The sequence below is a fragment of the Rhipicephalus microplus genome, chromosome 3 (genome assembly GCF_043290135.1).
Source record: "Rhipicephalus microplus isolate Deutch F79 chromosome 3, USDA_Rmic, whole genome shotgun sequence".
Classification (NCBI taxonomy): domain Eukaryota; kingdom Metazoa; phylum Arthropoda; class Arachnida; order Ixodida; family Ixodidae; genus Rhipicephalus; species Rhipicephalus microplus.
Genome location: NC_134702.1, coordinates 163973324 through 163996504, shown reverse-complemented (window position 1 = coordinate 163996504; position 23181 = coordinate 163973324). Strand labels below are relative to the sequence as shown.

At 45.2% G+C, this 23181-nt stretch overlaps 1 protein-coding gene across 2 annotated transcripts in view; it reads right to left on the bottom strand.

Annotated features, from left to right (window-relative positions):
* The window catches only part of LOC119170555 (monocarboxylate transporter 12), a 118594-nt gene that overhangs the window by 64191 nt on the left and 31222 nt on the right, over positions 1-23181 (bottom strand). Inside the window, exon 1 of one of the 2 annotated variants that reach the window (XM_075890439.1) lies at positions 15139-15309. The exons of the other annotated variant lie outside the window; for it this stretch is intronic. Coding sequence (XP_075746554.1) covers positions 15139-15294 — 156 coding nt within the window. The 5' untranslated portion in view covers positions 15295-15309. Of the gene's footprint in view, positions 1-15138; positions 15310-23181 lie in introns of those variants that run through there. 2 annotated transcript variants of the gene reach the window in all.

Sequence of the window (23181 nt, the reverse complement as noted above, 5' to 3'; positions counted from 1 at the left end):
AAGCTTCTCATGCACTGGAAGAGGTCATTTATTTTTACTTGAAAAAAAAGTGACCACGACTATTTGTTGGACCTCGGGCACACCAGTAAGTTTTTTCACGTGAATATGCTCAAACAATACAAAGAGCCTGAACGAGAACTTGTCAGTCAGGCTTTATCTTTCATTGCAGCCGAATGAAGCGAATCAGATTCACCTCTGCCTGGTTTCAAAGTAAATAAGAGAAAAAGTACCGAGTCGGTCACCCTCGGAAGCAGTTTGGACGAAGCGCAATGTGCTGATTTGGGTAACCTTTTATACGAATTCCGAGACCTATTTTCCGAAGTTCCTGGGCAACGCATCTTCTGGAGTGTTGACAAGAGCTTCATACTTCAGAGCCAATCAGCACGACTCAGTATCGGCTGCCATTCGCAGCAAAGGAGATAGCTGAAAAGTAGGTCCAAGAAATGTTAAAGCAGGGTGTTACTGAATGATCACACTCGCCGTATAACTCATCCTTGGTCCTCGTCAAGAAATAAGACAGCAGCTTTAGCGCGTGCATTAAGTTTTGTCACATTAATGATGTTTTGGTTTCTAATGCTGAGCCCATACCTAGAACGTACACTGTGTTTGCTAAAGCCGGCACCAAGTTAATTTTTTTCTAAGTTCGATCTTACAAAATGTTATTGGCAAGTGCCTTTAGAGGAGAGTTGCCGTCCGAAAACGACCTTTTCAACGCAATCTTGCCGCTACCATTTTCTGTATATGCCTTTTCAGATTAAGGCTGCGTCCACGATATTTACATGACTAATGAGGACGTTACTACACGGTACTCCAAACACAGTACATAACAGTTATGATGTTTTATTTGCCACAGCTAAGTTCAGCTAAAAACTTTTTTTCTAAGAACTCAATATGCAGGCCTAAAGATTAAGCCTCAAACCTTAGTACCAAGACCTTAGTATAGCTTCAATAATTTTTCTCGGTCATCGGCTTAGTGATGGAAAGATCCGTACAGTAGACAGCGCAATATTGAAGATTGCTATAGCTGCAACAGTGGAAACGAAAAAGCGTCGTCGTTCTTTCCTTGGCCTAGCGAGATATTACCGAGACCTCATACCATGGTATGCACAGAAAGCTAAACCCTCTACTGGAGTGACCCGAACGAAAAAAAAAAGAACAAGTTAGCCTAGAATGCTGAAAGAGAAGAGGCATTCGAAACATAAAGCAAGCTCTGGCATATTGCCCAGGAGTTAAGGCATTTGACATATGAAAGCCCTTCGTATTACACATAGATGCCTCTGATAAGTGCATAGCGCTGTGCCGATGCAGGAGCATGAGAATTTTCTTCACCCGATATCGTATGCCAGTCGCCAACTTATGCCCCGAGAAGTGCTCTGCCACTGGAAGAGGGTGTTTGGCATTCGTTTGGGCGATCGCAAAGTTCATTTTCATTTACAAAACCTCATTTATTGTTCATACCGACCACCAGCCGTTAAAATACCTCTCGCATGCCAAGCATTTAAACAATAAGATTTTACGTTGGAGTCTTGTGTTGCAAAAATACACCTTTCGCGTGGAGCACTTCAAAGGGTCAGACAATGTTGGTGCTAATTATGTGAGCAGGCTGCAGATGCAGGAGCTCGCAAAACAATATGTTATCAAGCATATTATGCCTCCAGACTACCACAGAAAGAGTGTTGTTTTGGTCTATTAGGTTTTGTACGGGTGTCTATTGTAACACTTGTCTCCCGCGCTCTTAGGACAGTTCAAAAAATGTTTGAGAAGGAGGAATTTCTCATTTGGTGCGCGGTGGTTATCCATCGATGAAAACAACAAAAAGACAGGCCGGAAGACAAAAACAGTGGTAGGAAGCCAATTCGGACAGGCAGAGAGAGAAGTGAAGAAAGTAAACAATTGTTGGAGAACGTTACTGGGAGGCAGTCGCAGACTGAGGCGCTCGTCAGGTCCTGGTTCCCAAGCAAACCGCTGCCTGCTGTCTAACCGTGGGTCCTTCGCCTCGGCTGGTGCTCCGGTAGTCGGTGCTGGTTCCTTGTGCTGGGACCCGGCCGCTTTCAAGACCTTGGCCTACCATTAGCCCTGAGACGAGTTGTTTCCACGACAGCAATTTTGCTGAATTTCAAGCACGCCTGGCTTGTCCCTGCTGTCGGCGTGAGACTCCGCGCAGCGACTCGTCGGCCAAGCAGCCTTGACCCGCATATGGTGAAACCTTGTTAGCCTTATTTAGTGTAGTAGAAATTCCCGTTGTGACTCGAGAACAGTGCTCGTCAATGTCCTATTTTTGCATTGCTTTATTACCGCTAACTCTACATCTTCTCTCGCGTCATAAACATTCTTTCATCCTTAATCTCGGCAACAAGCATTTGTCTTTACACTCTATTGTGAACTCGAGGCCATGTAGATATGGTCAGAACTTCTGAATGTTGAACACGACCGATAAGCCATCGAACTCGTGACCGTCTAGTTTTTCTCTGCTCGGGTCAGTGTCTGACTCGCTTATGCTACGACGTGCTGGCAGCTGTTGCAGAGTTAGACAAGCACTGCACCAACAACTAATCCACTAGCATCTGCATGAAATTCATTAAAAGCGCCAGGATCAAAATGCTTCAGGATGGGTTCTGAAGTGAATAAAAATTTCAGCTGTTGAAATGCCACCACACTTTTATCATCCCACAAGTGCAGTGTGTGTCTTTATGAAGAAGAGACATCAGTGGGGAGGCAAGTGGTGCGGAGTTCTTGATAAATCCGCCGAAATAATGGCACAAACCCAGAAAACTTTACAGGTCCTTCACTGTTCGTGATTGCTCAAAGTGGCGAACCACTGTGGTCATCGGTGGGTCTGGTGGCACGCCTTTTCTGTCCACGAGAAAGTCTAACTTAAGGGCTTGACGTTCTCTAAAATGCACTTGTTTGGGTTTAAAACCAGCCAAGCTTCGCGTAAGCATTCAAACGTAAGTGACAAGTAATGGTTGTGCATGCAAGTTTCTCAATTTAGTCCACAAAGTCCTCTATCTATAAACCTCTGAAATGTCGCTGGAGCATTGTAAAAACCGAAGGGCATAACGTTAAACTCCAAAAGGACATCAGGTGTTCCAAAGGCCATCTTATCTTTGTCTGAGGGATGTACAGGAATTTCCCAGTACCCAAAACGCAAATCAACAGACGAAAAATAGGAGGCTGAATGCAGAAAGCCCACGGCGTCATCTATACGCGGCAAGCGGTAGACGTCTTTTTGTAATGACATTTAGGCGGCGACAATCTACGCAAAATCTCCAAGAGCTATCCTTCCTGCTGACTAGAATGGCAGAAGCTGCTTAATGACTACATTATTATTGCATGACGCCCTTCTTTAGCATGTCTTCAACTTGCTTGGCGATGACTTTCCTTTCGGAAAGCGATATGCGATAGGGCTTCTGGCGTATAGGTGGTGCTTGACCTATATAAATGTGGTCTCGCATACGTGAAGACGGTGACTTAACGGTATGTGTCTCGTTTTAGGCTAAGTGAAAGACTAAGGCGTAACCTGCGAGCACCTTCTGCAGCAGAGACCATTCAGTTGAAGGAAGTTACTCTTTGATCATGAGGTCAATGCTGCGGAATAGTCGGGGTAAGAGTAGGTGTGGGATTTCTTTACGATTGCCGACAGTTCAAGTAACCGTATGGTAAGAGTATTTTGCTCTTGAAAGCTTGTCAATTTAGGTTTTGCAGGCAGAGATATGGGCTGCGGGGAAACGTTCACAGTCCACAAATTGGCACAACCATCGACGGTGAGCATGAGATTACGAAGCACAATAACGTTTTTCCTAAATGCGTTACTAAAGTTCAGCTCGGCTAAATTGTAGCAAGAACCCACACCGGAACGTGAAGAGTTTGCACGCTTAAACATTGCGGTATGCGGGGCCAAACAGACGTCTTGAGACACGAAAAACGCGGTCGAGCTGTCATCAGTGGTATCTTTTGTCAATGAAGAGGTCAAGATGGTACGAAGACAAATCACACCGCTAACGCAATCATGTGCAAGCACTGTTAGTTAAGCTCCTAACATATGATTTCCTACAAAAATTAAAACAGAAAAAACATCGACCGGGCTCAACGTTTCTCCCCCTACACCATAGAACGTAGCACTCCGACTCGAAGCAAACTTTACTTTCATCCCAAGGTGATTTTTAAAAGACATGCTCATTAGAGAAACCCCAACACTAGTATCAAGTAAAGCAAGTGTACTCACATTGTCTACAAAACACTCACTTTGTTCTCAACCTTTACAACACGAGGGGGTCTTGCGGAAGATTTTGTGGCATCGCCCCCATTGGTCGCGCCATTTGGTTTACCAGTGGTACTGGCGTCCACAAGCGGCGACGTGGGGATGGGGATCGCTTTTGGCGTGCCGGTTGGGGTAATGCTGCGCTCGAAGCAAGGCGAGTCAGCACGTGCTGCGTGTTGCCGTTGAAAAGAGCTCGGAAATGGCCGAGACTCGCCATCAGGCACATATAGCTTTTAGCAAGTTTAGGCAGTTCTTCTTTAGCACTTGTCGTATAACCAAAGCGATGTCGTCCTGCGATGGAAGGTTCATACTTGTAATGGTGTGCATATTGTCAAGACATCCGAGTTTCAGATACGATTCTCCTTTTTTTTAGCGTTTGATATGCTCGGCAGTGGTTCTTTAGGTCGGAAGATGTGTGTTGGTCTTCCTTGGTGATAAAAAAATTGCACGCGTCTCTCGCAATTCTCCTGAGGAGATGACCTACTTTATCGTCAGACATAGTCGCACTCATGATTCCGCAAAGCTTCAAAACAGCCTAGATGTAGGTAGTGCATGTTTCGCCAGGTAACTGAGCTCTGCGTGAAAGCGTTTTCTGCGCCTGTTTGACCTTAACAGTCGAGACACCAAAACACCTCGTCAGCTTGTCCACAAAAAAGTTTCATGTGGTTAATGCACTCTCGTGGTTGTCGAACCAAAAAGACACGGTGCTAACAAGAAAAAACAGCCCGCTCTCGGGCTACTTAGCAGTTCTCCAGTGGCTGTTGCGACTCACTCTTTGGCAGTGCTTGAGCCAATCTTCAACATGGTCACCCGGCTTCCCCGAGAAGGTCCTCGGTTGACGTTCCGGTGTGCCGAAGCCAGCTTGTCTTGTCGGGTGTGCATATTGCAGATCAGTTGCGAGGTTCTTATGACCTGCTCCTACGTCCTCCATGTCTGGTATCTGCAGTGGCGAGGCTGCCAAGCGTCTGCTCTGTCACGAAATCGGTAGAGCTTGGTCGTCCAGATCGGTGTACCCGGCACTTTACACTAAACTGTTACGAGTGAATGTGTTTATTTATGGATGAAATGAAATGACGTCTCCACTACTCTTCTTCCGCGTATATATATATATATATATATATATATATATATATATATATGTATATATATGTGTGTGTGTGTGTGTGTGTGTGTGTGTGTGTGTGTGTGTGTGTGTGTGTGTATTGTGGGCTCATTTATCGTCCTTCATTGCTCTCACTTGTACAAAATCATCATCATCGCGCTTGGACTCAGTCGTTGCTGTTCTGAGCCGACGCAGTCATCACTGAATAAACGCTCCTGCTCAATCTGCCTGGTGAAGTCTCCCCGCGTCTTTCATAGTGGGGAAGGTGCCTGGTACAGATCCCGACGTCCTACGTTCGTGTCCCACCTAGAGCTATGATCCGGTCGCCGATTGCACCTGGCCACACACCCCCTTCGCCCCAGCTATGCAGATAACATAACCAACACCTTGGTCTAACCCCTTTGCACCGATGCCTGTGGTCGCCCTGCCTTCGTCCGCTGTTAGCTGTCCTCAGCGCAAACCAGGCATGTTCGGGGGTCCCACCGTGATGACGTCGAGAACTGGCTCGAGCTTTACAACCGTGTGAGTTCAGCCAATCGGTGGACCAAAACGTAAAAATTGAGTTAGCTCCCTTTTTATATGACCATCGTAGCCAAAACTTCGTCTTCCAACCACGAAATTGACTTCGATGATTCGTTGACCTTTGCCACGAAGCTGCGACGACTCTTCGAATGCTCGTCAGGTTGTTCGGAAGCCGCAAAACAGAAACTGGCCACGCAAGTTCATCAACCACATGAGACATGCACTTCATAATTTGAGGATGTTTTGGCCCTCTGTCACCGTACGAAAAGCGATATGACGGAAGCCTAGTGCATTGACTCCTTCCTTAAAGGAATCAACATAATTACATTCAACGCCTTAGCTGTTTGCCATCCCACTTTGGCTGAAAACATAATTTCGACATTCCAGCGCCTTGATAAACTGCAGTCGCTCCGCCTTCAACAAGGCAATGATCCACGCCTTATACCTCCGTCTGATTTGAAAGGGCTAATCCGCGTGGTCATCCGTGAAGAGCTTCGAGACCTGGAACAGCAGCGGTACACTGCCGTCTCAACTTCATCCACACCATTCAACCTGCTGAATCTGGCCACATTCGCGCCCGCTGCCCGCGTGCGCTGATGTGGCCTCCATGATGACACCAAAAGCATCGATTGATCAACCACTGATGCCCACCTATGCGAACATAGCTGCAATTCTGCCTCCTGCGGCAATATCTCGGCCCGCTGATTTTTACTTGTGGTCATTTGGCTTCTGTGCGAGATAGAGTACCTGCTCCACCCTCTTATCCTCAGTGGCGTTCGTCCCGTACTGTTTGTTTTTACTGCGGTATCCGAGAGCACATATCTCGTTACTGCCGTCAGCGCCAGCAAGATGAACGACGACACCATGCTGAGTTCGAGCGGGACCGCTACCGACGAACCCATTATTATGGTCCAGACTCCCACCCATATTCGCAGGAACCTGTCTACGTCTCCAACAGCGTCCCTGCGTCAACATCAAAACTACCGCTACTCCAGACGACGGTCTCCACCAACCTACAGACGCTCAGCATCGCCGCTTCAGCCCCTCCCACGTACTGTTGAACGACACTTGGAACCCTAAGGATTGCAGTTTTTGGAGGTAAAACTGCGTCATGTTGATCATCACAAGTACCTCTTGGTTCCCCGGCCAACCTGTTGTCACTTACTATTGAAGGTGTTCCTGTGCAAGCGCTTGTTGAGACCAGTGCCGCTGCTTCTGTTCCACTTATTTACTTGTGCTCGCGGCTCCGTAAAGTGAGAGCCTCTTATGTAGGACCTGTGTTGCGTGGAGAAAAGAGCGGACTCATCCGACCTGACCGAAAGGTACGGCTTGTGTTTTTATCGACGGCTTACGTCACCACATCAAAATAATTGTCCTACGCACGCGCGTTCATGAACTAAGCCTAGGCTGGTACTTTCTACATCCCGCCTCCACTGTCGTATCATGTAAAGAACACGTGGTTCACATCTTTTATATATCGTATGCATCTCTGTCTGATCCGCCTTCATTCTTGTTCAATTTGGCTGTCGCTAAAGACTCTGCTCTGCGCCCTGGTCTTGAACACGTAGTAGCTGTTGCATCTAGCCAAGTAGCTGATGATGACGCCCTCCACTCTAAGGCAAAATTACCCGGAAAGGAGTAACGGAGCCCAATGGGCACGCGCGATGAGCGGATAGATTGTTGAGGAGCAACCACAGAGGGAAGCGTGCCCCGTGCACACCACATAGTCTCGAAACACGCTCCAAAGAGATTAACCACCCGAGAATGCATACAGTGCGAAAAACGTTGCCAAGGTCCTCCCATCTCCAGGCTCCGTTTTTCCCTGTTTTCTGCTGGCGACGGTTCACGTTGTGTTGCGCTCGGAGTGCTCGACCACGGCCACCTGGATCCGGCGATCTAGGAATTACGACGTGGTGCTTGTGTGTGCGCATGGGTGATCGTGCGCTGCTGCTTTTATGTTTCGCCGCGCCCATGAAGTCTGGAGCTGGTCTCGACACGTCACCACGCCACGCTGTATATCTCTGGCTTCAAAACAGTCATGGCCAGCACACGACAGCAACAGTTGGGAAGCCCAATATGGCGGCCGGGAAGACAGCAGGCCTATCGGATACATTACTTCAGTCCGACTCAGGGCAGAAATCAGCGCTGAATTCTTTCACAGTAGGGGATCATTCTATATTCTACTCTACTTGTCGCGCGTGCGATACGGATGACGCTTGCCGGTAATGGGCTCGGTGGTGTTGTATATCGCTCGCACGAAATGCACCACGAAGGTCAGCTTGGGTGTCTGCAGTTCGCCTGTGCTTTGCGACCACCTGGATATTGGCCACCGTTGCCGTCGGCCTCGCGTGCGCTCGCTCATCGAGTGCTCGCCTGCCTCGCCGCCGCAATGATCTCAGGGCTCACGATATTTGGCTGAGACCTCGTCACTGTATTGAGAGTCATCGAAAACACATTGCGCGTTCTCGTAACAAGCTTTGTTGTGTAGTATGTGGTGCACTGCAAGTGCACCAGCACGGGCTGGCGAGGCTTTCGCTAGCGTCGGAACGTAGGTAAAATTGGTTGCCATTACAGTTGGCTTTCCCATCAGTCGGTCGCAACAAGCTCGGCGCCGTCCGTTGGCAGCGGCGGCGGACTCTTGTTTGCGCGCTGCACTCGCTCAAGTCTGTGGAAAAGGGCTGCATTTTCGTCGAATTCTTCGACGCTAGCTCCAAACCAGCTAAGCGCTGTTCGTGGCGACGCCCAAGCGTACGCTCGCTCTCCTGTTCGAAGTTCGCTGGCAGCACACTCCGCGTGCAGCGCCGTGTTTAGTCTCGTGTTCGCTTGCTCGAGCTGAACGACGTCGCTCGTTTAGAACGCGCCGACCTATTATCGGCACGGTGGTTCGCGTAATTGTGGCTGCGGCCGCCGCTTTTAAGCTGTTGTGCAACGGGGATCTAAATTAGTTTTTGACGATGTGTGGCATCACGGTGAAATTATCAGCATGTAATATCTCTCGTGGGTTTTTACTTCACTCCACACGTAATTCTTATATGCATTCCTGTTCATCCTCTGTCACGTGTGGTTCATTATTTTACATACTTATTGTACAGCCGTGGGCTGCGCAATAAGTTTCAGCACACAACGATGCTGAAGGCTCTGTGCGCTGGCGTCTGCGATGCCTGTAATCCATCTCTTTTGTAAGAGCAGCTACAGTTGGATTGTGCGAGATGTGAAGGTAAAGTTATTTGTGTGTCATAGTTTACACGCATGTTTTATACTAACTTGCACGTACTTGTCATATGCAGGCATCGTCATCTTCTGTCACGTGTGTCTAACTATTTTTACAATCTTATTGTACCTACAGTCGTGGGAACATAACAGGCATGCTCTGGCGTCTGATATGCCTGTCATCGCTTTCGCCGAAGGAGCTCCACAAGGAGTGAACAAGATGTGACAATGAGTCTGTACTTGTACACTTCACCGTGAATTCATTTAAAAGAATGGATAAACTTCATATGTATGTAAAAATATAAAATATTGCGATGTCTCACTTTTGTCTTTTGCGTTTGCCACGACTGCGAAAGCAGTTACACATACGTGGCTAACTACTTTTTTGCGTGTTCTTTTCTGTGCTATTTTTTGCCCACTGCGCAGAAAAACAGGCGAGAAAGGTATTAGGCCTGGCGCAAAATAAATTAAAAAACTATGTTTGAACTGGGGATAAAACGTTCATCTGATTGGAGCATCTGAGAGGATCAACCGTTCGTTTGGTGTGGTGCAACTGTAAGGAATAACGATTGCCCGTAAAAGTGTAAATGTGGGAATTAATATTTGCCCTATAGGTTGCAAATGTGAGGACTTAATTTTAGTCCTTTGAGGTGAATTTTAAGACTAACGGTTACTGACTAAGGCGTAAATATGAGGACTAAATGTTAGTGCCTTGAGCCTGTCTGTGGGCACCAGCTGTTAGACCCGGTGCCGTTAGTCCTTAAAGAGATTGATGGTTGTGGCAGCCCCATGAGTCTCCAAAAGGATGAACCACACACCCTTTTACCACCATTTTGCCTTAGAGCGTAGCTGCGCCTGGTCATCGTTGCAGTTCTTATGACATTCCTGTCACCTCCTGTCTGCTCCGTTTGTTCCATGACCACGCGCACCTGACTATTTGCAATACAACTGCAGAATCCGTGATGTTACTCAAAGGAATGGCTGGAGGGACGATAGATACCTTTTTAGTGACCTCATCACAGCACTTTGCCCATCTTTATCGTCACTGCCCACGTAAGGTGCGAGTTCTTCCTCTCTCCCCGCAATCATCGGTTCTGATCTAACTTCTGCCCAGTCAGCAGCGTTATTGGCTCTCTTAGCTAAGCATAAGGCCTGCTTTGATAGCTGTGCTATGCCACTTAGTCGAACTCCCGTGGCTGTAAATCGAAACCAATGGATCTACTGTTATACGCCGTCGGCCTATTCGTGTCTCGCAACAGGTAAGAAAACTCATTGAAGAGCAAGTTGATACGCTATCACGCAAAATAATATGGCCATCTTCCCCTTACTTGGCTTCTACGGTCGTCTTAGTGAAAAAAAAGATGACTCCGTTCGTTTCTGCGGTAATTATCATGCGCTAAATAAGATCGCGCGCAAGAATATATATCTTATACTTCGAATAGATTACGCTTTCAACACGCTAAGAGGAGATAATCATGCTTCCAGCCTGGACCCAAGATCGGGGTATTGGCTAATTCGATGAATGAGACTGACGAAGATAAAACCGCCTTGGCTACGCCGGATGGCCTCTACAAATTTAACGTAATGCTATTTGGCCTGTGAAACGCTCCAGCGAGTTTTGAGTGCATGAGATATATTGTTCTTCATGACTTAAAATGAAAGACCGCCTTTGTTTTTTAGATACTATTGTTGCGTTTTCATCTACTTTTACCCAACACCTTCAACAAATAAACGAAGTACTTCAGTGCCTTTTAGGCGCCGGTCTTCTGATAAATACCAAAAAGTGCGCGTTTGCCAGTAAAAGTATAAAATCCTCGGTGACGTCGTTTCCGAAGAAGACTTCCGGCCAGATGCTGACAAAATAGCCGCTGTATTGCAGTTGTCTCAGCCTTCCACCCAAAAGGCGTTGCGCAGTTGTCTAGGCCAGGCGTCCTACTGTCGTCGTTTTTACGCAACTTCGCGACAATAGCAGCTTGCCTAAATAAGCTATTAGTCGATGGTGCTCCTTTCGCTTGCCCTGACGACTTCGAGTTCGCATTTGAAGTCCTTAAATAATGCCTGACTTCAAGACCAGTGCTTCGCCACTATGCCGAGAGAGCGCCTACTACTCTTCACACTGACGCGAGCGCGCAAGGTATCGGAGCCGTTCTTTTGCGACATGATGCCGTCTCTAAAGAGCAGATTGTAGCATACGCCAGTCGGACTCTATCGACAGTGAAGATGAACTTCACAATCACGAAGCAAGAGTGCCTGGCTACTGTCTGGTCGATACAGCAATTCTGCTCGTACCTCTACGGTCAGCACTTCACTATCGTCACAGACCATCTAGCACTGTGTTGGCTGTCTTCAATGGAGAATATATCAGCGCATCTAGGGCGCAGGGTGCTGCGCTTCCAAGAGTATGACTTTACCATCACATATAGGTCTTGCAAATGTCATCAAGATGCCGACACGCTGTCCCGATACCAAATTTCACTTTCTCTCAACAATACGTCCTTGGCATCACATCCTGGGAGCTCCAACATCCTGCCTGCCTCACGAAACCTCTCGATCGCCTCCCTGGACCAATACAACCTGCCTCGCTATCTTAAATCTGTTTTCAGCGGACCGACTCCTACTGTCGAACTTTCATTGACTGCATTCAAGACATCACTAAATCATCCAGCAGCCGCTCCAGACGCCAGCTTTGACAATTTCGCCGATGGAGGCGGAAATGTTGTAGGCCCGTGTGCTCAGATTTGGGTGCACGTTAAAAAACCCCAGGTGGTCTAAATTTCTGGAGCCCTCCACTACGGCATCTCTCATAATCATATAGTGGTTTTGGGACGTTAAACCCCACATATCAATTGACAATTTCGCCTCAACGACGGTGTGCTCGAACGCTATATACATCATCCCACGGGTCACAAGTAGATGCCAGTTCTTTCCCGGCCACTCATTCCTCACGTTTATGGAAGAATTTCGGGATGACCATGCTGCTGGTCATCTAGGTTTTTGAAAGACCTAAGACCGCATCAAAACCCGCTATTTTCGGTCTGGCTTGTCCACGTCGGTAGCCAAATACCGACAGTTATAGCATACCGGGCTTACTTGGATACCGGGCGTACCGTGTTACTGAAATGGAAGTGTGCATGCACAGATACGTACGTCACCCGTAGCGCTTACAGTAGGTGTGGTATTTTTCAGATTTAAGGTTACCATGGTAGCGTAAGTGTACGTAGCGTATGTAAACATGGCGGCGCTCTGAGACGCACGCTTCGAAGTGATTTTGACGTAGTTTATGAAAGATTCACCCTGTTCGCAGCAAACGACTGTTTGAAATGGCTTCGCTTGCCTTCAGTTAGCTTTGATGACCGAGTATTACAGATAAGTTGGCGTAGTTTTTGAGATAGCTTCCCATTTCGAACGCCTTTAGGCCTAACTCCAAGATCGATGTAAACAAATTGGCAACACAAATGTTTTCGCATTTGGTGTGTGGTTAATACTTATTTACATTTCTTATTACTAAAATAAACTTCTAACAATGCTTCGCGCTGTGGCATAGGCAAACATTCTCGTTGTCTTTTCCTTTTCACTGTTATTTAACTTATTAACCATCTAATAGGTGGCGCCACCGCCCCAGCTGGTGTTCGTAAACCGCAGCTGGTGCTCGTAAACCGTAGCAGTTTTGATGGTTTTGAAGGTAAACGTTATCCCGCTTAACTACAAGACGCTGTCCACAACGCACGTTTGCTGCACGGTAATGCCATTCCCTTAACCTCCGCCATCACCTTAATCATAAAGTATAACTGTCTTACGTCGGCTTGTGCGCGTCATGTCAGCACCGTAAGCGATGCATGTCCCCATTCGCCCGTTTCCTACAGCTTTTTCTCTGTCCAACAACACCTTTTCGATTTGACAGAATTCATTTTTATGGTTCCTTGCCAATGACGTCTAATAGTCACCGTTGGCTCGTCACTGCAGTAGATCATTTGACAAGATACACCGAGACTGCGTCTCTTCGATCCAGTACTGCTACAGAAGTCGCTGACTTCTTGCAGTCCATCGTGCTGTGTCATGAAGCTTCCTGCGTTGTTCTGGGCAACCGGGGCAAAGCCTTTGTTTCGCACGCCCTTCAGGAAGTCCTACGGGCCTGTAGAACAACGCATAAAACCATTTATATGCACCACCCACAGACGAATGGCCTTACTTAGTGCTTTCCCCGAACGCTCTCTAACATCGTCTCCATGTGCCTACGCCCGGATGAAAGGAAACTGGGACAATATTTTACCGTTTGTCACCTTCGCATGTAATACCTCAACACAAAAATCTACTGGCCACAGTAATTTCTTTATTGTGTATGAATGATTTGAATCCTCAGTCTTCGACACGGCATTCTTTTTTGCACCAGATCCGTCCAGTACTTCCTTATTAGAACAGTTCTGACTCGAGTCGCACAATGCCGTGAAATTGCTCGGCGCAAGACGGAAGCCACTCAAGAAGAACGAAAGCGTCACTGCGATAGCAAAAAACGTGACGTGACATATCATTCCGAAGATGAGGTCTCACAATAGACACCGACTCGAGCGGGCGTCAGGGCTCTGTGAGAAGTTTCTTCACCGGTACGTTGGTCCATAAACCGCTCTGCGACAAACTTTCCCAGTGAGCTATATTGTGACCCGCTCCAGTCCGTCACTGACCACCGTCGTCGCAGCACGGAAATTGTTCACGTGTCACGCATAACGTCTTTCATTACTCGTTCAGCTGATCTTCGAGTTGCGACCAGGTTGGCCACTTCGAAAGAGGGGGCAAAGTAGTGTAAGGACATTTATCGTACTTCATCGTCCTCACTTGTACATAACCGTCATCATCGCGGTTCGGCTTCTTCCTTACTGTTCTGGGCCGAGGCAGTCAGTGTGGAATAAACGCTCCTGCTGGCTGCTGGCCTGCCTAGTGCAACCTGCTTGCGTCTTTCAATATATGTATGTATATATAATATATATATATATATATATATATATATATATATATATATATATATATATATATATATATATATATATATATATATATATATATATATATATATATATATATATATATAGTGGGAGTAATAATTCAATGGGCCAGTTAGTCTTCGTGAAGGTATGGGATATGGCACAACGGGAGCGTTGTCAACAAGGATAAATATATTTATTTCCCAACAGTTTCGGGAGGGGACCTTCCCCTCCCGAAACTGTTGGGAAATAAATATATTTATCCTTGTTGACAACGCTCCCATTGTGCCAAATCCTATATATATATATATATATATATATATATATATATATATATAAAGTAAGGGAAAGAAGTGTTTACCTAAGGGCTCGTTTTTCCGTGTCGCAATATTAATGAGATCTAACAGACAGTAATGCCAAGGAATGTACAGGGGAAGTTATTAGAACCAATGGAATGTAAATAAGAAGAAAGAAAAGTGGATTAAAAAGTAACCAGGCGTGAGCAGGCTTATCACTTTTCTTTCTTATTTACATTTCATTGGTTCTAATAACTTCCCCTGTACATTCCTTAGCATTACTGTCTGTTAGATCTCATATATATATATATATATATATATATATATATATATATATATATATATATATATATATATATATGTGTGTGTGTGTGTGTGTGTGTGTGTGTGTGTGTCATCCGGGGGCACCTACAATCTAGCTTAGAACATGAGTTGCGACCTTTTAGATCAACGTAAAAAAAGAGGAGTATTAGGTGCCACACACACAGCGCTATTTCTCTATGCGGAACATTAACCAGACACATAACGTTGAGTTTGACAGATTTTGTCAAATTTTGCACATTTCGAATCGTGTGTCCTAAAGCAAAGGTCCTGGATGATTACCTCATTTAAACATCAAATTCTTTACACTGCAGATACGACTGCTCAAAAGGAGTGTCCAAGTGTGACTACGTCATTTGCTGACACTAATTGAGTATCATTGTTCGCTGGACATTCAAGAGCTCTAGAATATGAGCCGAAATTCTTCAAACAGCTGGCACGTCCTCCCACCTCTGTGCTTTCCGCGCAGTCGTCCCTGGAAGACGGTGGCATCACTTGACGGATGAATTTCTTTCCCGCTGCACCATAACTCCATGTGTATGAGCTCTTTCCAATCAAACTTTCTCGCTCACACTGTGTAGTGGTCTGCGCTTTTGCAGCCTTCATTGCGTTTTATAACGTCCGCAAGTGGTCAGTGATCTATCTGCCTCCAACTGACGTGCCTATCCTGTGTGGTGTGCGTAGAGAGCTGCGCTAAATTTTGTGGCAAGCTGGGCCAATGACGACAGACTGCTCGCAATATCGCACTTGCTTTTTTCGCGCAGGTGGTGCTGTCGCATTTTTGCGCTGCGTCTGTCAGGAAAACAGGGCAGGGACGGGTTTGCTTTGACAAATGTACTTTGGCAGTTGTATGGATTCTGAATGAAAATGACGTATTTGTTTTTATTTCAGGAGTGCGGTGAAATAAATGCGAAGCGTGTACATAGTGGCGTGTATTTTCATAATTTTGTTAAGGTTCGAAAATTGTCAATGCTATAGATCAATCAATATAGCTGAAACAAAACATCCTGCTGCTCTGTTTCACAGTTCTATGTCACATAATCGGAGGAATGTCGCATAATCTGGTTCAATGAAAGCTACTACGTACGTGCGCTCATATAAAAGAATTGGCCCCGTATCTGAATGTTAATCTGCAAATGTCGTCAAAATATGATAGTCTTGCGTGTAAAGAGAGTGAAGAAAACATTTATTTGATGTTCTGCGCAAGAAAATTGGTGAATGGTATTCTGAAGGCGCTGCGTTCAAGTGCCTCGATCATGCAGTGGAGGCGAGCAAGCGCATCAAGTCCCGTCACATGTGAGACGTGAGCGCCATCTGGCAGTTTTCTTGGAAAAAGAAGCGCGTGGATCTGAGACAGGTGTGCGCGACCCTCTCAGAGGTGATAATGTGTAGAAAGCAAGCCGACGGGTAGGTGCCAACACCATCTCGTCTTAGCAAAGCGTTCGAAACACTCGCCATTTCGTGCAAGCGTTGCACGGTCAACGCAGCGCGATAAGCGCTATGGTCCTTAAAATTACTTATGTATGTTTTTCTAGTAAAAGACGCACATGCAGAATGTATACGTGTTTGTATGGTGCCCCAGACGTGCGCAATAATTGCATTTTAATCGACAATTGCACAAGTATGAACGCTAAACCTTGAGCAATATTGGAGGGCGCTGCAGATGGGGTTGGCCGTTTCAAGTACCCGGTGCCGTTAAGAGTGGACAAACAGACAAATGTACAGACAGACAGACAGACAGACAGACAAACCAAAATTTGTTGCGTCGAAGGTCCCGAAAATGATCTTAAAAAACGAAAGAGACCCGTTGCAAATGCTATTTGGCCTAGTAATTCACTACTCCGTTGATTGATTGAATGCATGATGGTCAAGATTAATTAGGGCTGCTCCCGTCGTAATGGGCTGGGAGCATTCAACGAACTTCTCGCAACGTAATTCAGATTGTTGACAGCTGGTTACACAAATCACATTGCATGACTCCAGGTCGTTATTAGACGCGGACAACCTCTTGCTCGCGGGTATATCACGCTCAATTGTTCGAACTCATACTACGCATGCGCCACTCTCCTCCTTCCCGCTCACCAATATCTGCACATTACTCTCAACACTTGTCGTATACCAACTGCTTGCGCTGGCTTTGCGCGTGCCTGTCCTTTCCCCTCTATCTCCTCTCCTACGCTCGCTCTGCTGCTTCGCAACGCAACGCAGGCAGCGTCTCCCAACCTACGCTTGCTCCGCCCTCTTCTATCGGCATTCCTGCCCGTGGCGTCTCAAAAAGCCGATGCAAGCAACGTCTGCTAGCGAGTTAGTTGATCGAAAAAAAATGGCCTGCTTGCGCTTGACATCCGTTGTACCACTTCCCCATATGTAGAGGTACTAGATTTCGACCTCCAACGTAGTGCCTGTGGTGCATTTCCCCTGTGCGTAATTGAGCTATAAAAATTTGCTCTGTGAGTGTTAACCTAACGATTGCACCATGTTCCTGAAAAGTAGCAACGGCAAAAGCACAAAGAAAAGAGCACATAAAATGCATCGTCATTTCGTCTTTCAGACTTTATTGCTACGAACGATCGTGTTTTTTGTTGTTTTTTTGGAGTGAAGCTCCTTAAGGCATGGGCTGAGCGTCCCGTCGTAATGGTATGTAGTCACCTTTCGTTTGTTCTTCAACCTGCCGTAGATGGCAGAACTTGTACATATAACCAAATACTTGTACGCAGAAAAATGCAAATGGTACGATACTAAAGGCCGTTACTTGCATGATAAGTAATAAATATCAGAATATCCATGGAGTGAATGATGATGAGTGGGGCGAAGCATCCGTCATTTCATCTGTGCATCCGGCCGTCCGCTCATTCTTGCTTGCGGCCATTCGTGCATCCATTCGTCAGTCCGTCTGTTCATCCATTCATGTATCCGTCATTAAGCCCATCCGTGCGTCCGTCCATGTGTCCATCCTTGCGTCGCACGCAATGAATGTACGACGGAACCCCGATGTGCGAGCGCGCGGGGCAGAAGCGTGCTGTGAAGTTGCGCGGCCGCGCCGGCAAGATCCCGGTGTACAAGAACGGAAGGCCGAAGGGCGCCGCGGCAGCGTCGTGCGGACACAGCTTCGCTCCACTCTTCATCATTTAATCAGTGAATATGCTGTCATTTTTTGTTTTGTCGTCGCCAGTTTTGATGGTTGACTTGGATTGTTACACCTGGTTGTGCAATGCGTCACGTTCCGGAAGCGGCACGCACCATCACCTGTTCATAGATTCACCCCCATCCGCTGCATCATGTCATCAGGGAAGGCCGTTATAAATACGCAGCGGTTTCAAGAAACTTTCAGCGGCCAAGGCGAAAGCACAAGGAACAGGGCACTCAAAATGCCTCATCTTTGCGTCTTTTAGGTTAGTTATGACTCTCTCACAGAAATAAACATCTTTTTTTTGTTCTATTGTGACACCCACAGCGACTAATGTTTTAGTGAGTGATTGCTTCAATGTTTGTAAGCTGTTTTGTGGAGATCTTGAAGGTAATCCTGTTGTGCCTCTTGAAGATTTGTTATAAAACATTTTATAGGGTCAGGTGAATAAAAAAGGTGAATTGTCAGAAGTAAAGAAAAGGCTTGACGAAACTGAGAAATCTAATAGGGCCTACATTACGAGGATGAAGGTGATTGAAAAAAGAGTAAAAGAAACATCAGTGAAGCTGATTCTATATTGACCTTCTATCACTAGCGGTTTGAACATTGAGAAATCAGTAAAGTCTCATGAATAAAAGCTTGTCGAATTAGAAGAGTGGGGCCGAAAGAATAATATCGTCGTTTTCGGCATCGAAGAATACGAGAACCTAACAGAATACGAGTTGTGACGTAAAGCCCTAAATGATGTCTTCGAAAAAGAACCCTTGGAGTAAAATGTTGCCTTGTGGCCAGAATACACCGCCTTGGTAGAGTTCAGAGGGACCGTCCCAATCCACTTTAGTTTCAAGATTACTTTAAAAAGAAGCCAGTGTTATATAAATATGGAAAACCTAAAGGTACGTGCCTAGTTCTGCAAAATGATTGCTCTCGTGATACCCTAAGAACGTGCAAGCAACTCTGGAAGAGTTCAGATGCCAAAAAAAAAGTCAGGAAAATGGGTGCCATCGATACACGGAAGACTGCGCATTGAGATCTGGTACTATATGTGGGACAATGCGACTAATACGCACTGGGTCTGCAATGATCTCGATAACGTTGCAAAAGTTGCATAGGTGAAGGAAAACATAAGTGCCCCAGTAGTGCATCTTTTCCTTCACTGCCAAACGTGTTGTAAATCAGATAGGTAATATTGAAAAGCTGCATTTGTCCTATAGTCCCAACTTGACATTCATAACTGAAACTTGGATGCCTCACGGCACTAGGGATGGCGAGGTTATTCCTCCAGGATGTAAGATATGTAGGCGCGATCGTTCATCACGTGAAGTAGGTGTGGAAACGATTGCCAAAACAGGTTTTACTACTTTGCCAATTTTACTCATACCTACATTAGGTGATGAACATTTTGCTATTAGAGTTATGTCTCATATTACCGAGCATGAAAGTTTGTACGGTTTTTCTTGAATAATTTTTCACTTATAGCGTGAGCTGTATATCCAGCCCCTCATTCTGAACTGTCTTTTATTTCAACGTTGCACGACGAATTGCTCTCACTCGATCATAAGAGTGCAAGTATGATGAGTGATTTGAACCTACTTATCATAGACAGGAGTAGGATTATATTCAGTCAGTGCGATTGTGTTGATGCTTTGTTTAGAGCAGCTGGTTGGCCAGTCTAGAGAACGTTCCCTGTGTGTGCACTCGTGTAAATGCTGCTCAAGACTTGATATTTATCGGTCACCACTTTTCATCAGGAGTTATAAGAGTTGAATGTGGTATTTCAGGTCACAGTTTATTCCTTTCTCTTGCATTGTTAACTCTGGTAATGATGCAACAGTTAAGAGAGTAGTTTAAGATAAGGGCTACATACGTTGCAGTGATTCTGATATTAATCATTGCCTTAGCAATAGACTTGAAGACCATACACATAACATGTATACTACGGTTAAACATATGTGGACCCGTTTAAACATTCTGTCAGATACTGCATTGAGCATTTTCTACAAACTTGATTTATGCGCACATGGCGAAAAAATGCCTAGATTAGGAGAAAAGTTACGCACTTGAAACGCAAGTTTAAGCACCTCCACAAACAGACACACGTCGCTTGAACAAAGGAAATATAAAAACTGAAAATTGGCAGATCCCACGTAGAGTGTGAATCAATGATATGCGAAGAACGAATGAGGAAGGTTTATATGTCACTTTAAAATCACCACAACGTTACGAGGTGGATGTACATTACACCGTACACGACCCCTGCGTCATGATTTTCAAGTTTCCATGTGTCGTTTAACTTCGACATATATTCAAGTCACCTGATTCCAAATTTAGTGTACGCAAAGCTAAACAAAACGCCCGCGAGCATTCCATGAATGTGGTATGTTGTCATGTTCTTACATGACATGCGTGTCATGATTATCATGTTTGCACAACTGGTGCAAACATGATACCAAATTTCCTAAATGTGGAGCTAGCTAAAACGGCCGCGAGTGCATCATGAAGGGCCCAATATACTCCAACGTAACGTTGACGCTAGGTTAGTAAAACACGAGCACGCTATCGTCTGATGCCAGGCGCGACCAGCGTCTGTCGGCCCAACCCGACGGCAACCGGTGCGAAATTCGACGCGCTGCATTTCACGCCGATGGGTTACCCAGACAACACTGCGTCTCCCTATGTTTGTAGCAGAGGGACGCCAGACGCGCTGAAACTCCCATGCGCCAAAGCAACGCAGCGCGCCACGTACCTGTGAGTTTATGGCAAGACCAGCGCCTGGCGTGGCGACGCCGGCGTGACGCGACGAAATGAACGTCGGCGAGCACGCGCACCGCGTTACGTTGAAGTGTATTGGCGCCTTGACTGTGACATATAGTCATGTTCCTGCATGACATGCATCTTAAGATTATCATGTCTGCACCAGTCACATATTTTTGTCATTCATTGACGTCACGTAATACCCAATTTGCCATATGTCGAGCTAGCGAGACGGCCGCGAGCGCATCATCAGTGTGGCATGTAGTCATGTTGTTACATGGCACGCATGTCTTTATTATCATGTCTGGATAGGTCATTTATCTATGTCGTCCGTTCACGTTACATAACACTAAATTTAGAACTTGTGATCCTAACGAAAAGGCCGCGAGCGCAACTTGAGCGTAGCTTGTAGTCATGTTATTTCATGACACGCATATCATGTTAATCATGTTCGCACCAGTCTCATACATTCGCCATCCAATGACGTCTCGCAATACCAAATTTGGTATAAGTAGAGCTAGTGAAAAGACCGCCAGCGCATCATGAGCATGACATATTGTCATATTGTTACATGACACGCATCTAAAGATTATCATGTTTGCACCAGTCACAAACCTTCGTAATTCATCTCCGTACCATAATACCAAACTTAGTGCATTTGACGCTATCGTAATGGCCGCGAGCGCATCATGAGCGTGGCATATAGTCATGTTTTGACATGGCAAGCATGTCAAAATTTTTGTATTAGGGCCTGTCGCTTATGTTCACCATGCAATCATGTCATTTCTTACCAGATTTGCAACATGTCATGTGAATGAGACCACCACAAAAGCAGCAAGACCACAAAATGTAAACCATGACATTCATGACATAAACAATGTGATTTTCATGTTCAGACTAGTCAAATATGCTCGTCATACAGTCGTGCTATGCCACACCAAGTTTAGTATCGATACCGTTATCCAAATGACCAGGAGTGCTAAAAGCCGTGAGTGGATGGATAGATAGATAGATAGATAGATAGATAGATAGATAGATAGATAGATAGATAGATACATAGCTCGCTAGCTAGCTAGCTCGCTATATAGATAGATAGATAGATAGATAGATAGATAGATAGATAGATAGATAGATAGATAGATAGATAGATAGATAGATAGATAGATAGATAGATAGATAGATAGATAGATAGATAGATAGATAGATAGATAGATAGATAGATAGACAGACAGACAGACAGACAGACAGACAGACAGACAGACAGACAGACAGACAGACAGACAGACAGACAGACAGACAGACAGACAGACAGACAGACAGACAGACAGACAGACAGATAGATAGATAGATAGATAGATAGATAGATAGATAGATAGATAGATTGATAGATAGATAGATAGATAGATAGATAGATAGATAGATAGATAGATAGATAGATAGATAGATAGATAGATAGATAGATAGATAGATAGATACGTTCAAAGTCACCAAAGTTCAATAAAAAATGTTTCGCATTTATATTGAGAAAAAGTTACGGCAACTAAGACTCATTACCATAACGTTACACTGCCGAAATCCATTAATTGTGATGCTGATAAACTTTGGAGACATTTGGGTAAATCTAAAGATAAGACATAAAAAGTTTTGTTACGTAACCAGAATGTCCCAGAGTCACAAATCATTCCCGACTGCTTCAACGACTTTGTTTACAGAGTGTTTACTGCTGATTCTGTGTACGCAAATCCATTTGTGTCAGAGATAATGCTAGTGTGCCTATTTTTACAACGGATGGTGCTTTTTTCCTACTAGTTAAACTGAGCGATACACAAAGCCCTGGCCCATATGGCGTGCCTAATGGCTTCAGAAACCGTTTTGCAGGCGAGCTACGCGCACTTTTAGAAAAAATATCTCAAGTTTCTTTGAATGCTGAAGAAGTGTCAAATAATTGGAATAAAGCGCGAGTTGTTCTACTAAATATGACAAGGTATAAATTACTAAAGACAAATTACAGGTCCGCGTCTGTTACTTCATCCTGTTATAAGCCATTAGAGCCTAATGTTGCATTATAGTTTAGAGCATATCTCAGTGAGAAAAGCATTTTGTCATTTATTCAGGATGTTTTCCAAGCACGTATGTCATTAATAACACAGTTAGTATTAGGCACACATGAAATCTCTGTCGTTTTAGATGAATATGCGCAAGTTAATATAGCATTTCCTGACTCTTCGAAGAATTTTGACAAAGTGCCACATTAAACTTTTGTTTAAACTTAAACTTATTGGTCCGCCAGGATATCTCATTAGGTGGACGGCATCACACTGGAGCAACAGACAGGAATTTGTAGATATTATTGGTTTCCATTCTCGGGTGCTTCCTGTTAGCTCAGGTGTACTGCAAGATACTGTATTGGGGAGGTTCTTGTTTTTATTTTATATAAATGATTTACCGTAGGGTGTTTCATCATCATTGTCAATAAAGCTGTTAGGAGGTGACTGCACTATTTTTGAAGAATATATTTCTACAACAGACCGATATTTGCTCCAACAAGCAATTGATGTCGTAAGTTCTTGGTGACACTCTTGGGAAATTCAACTAATTGTGCAGAAAGCAGT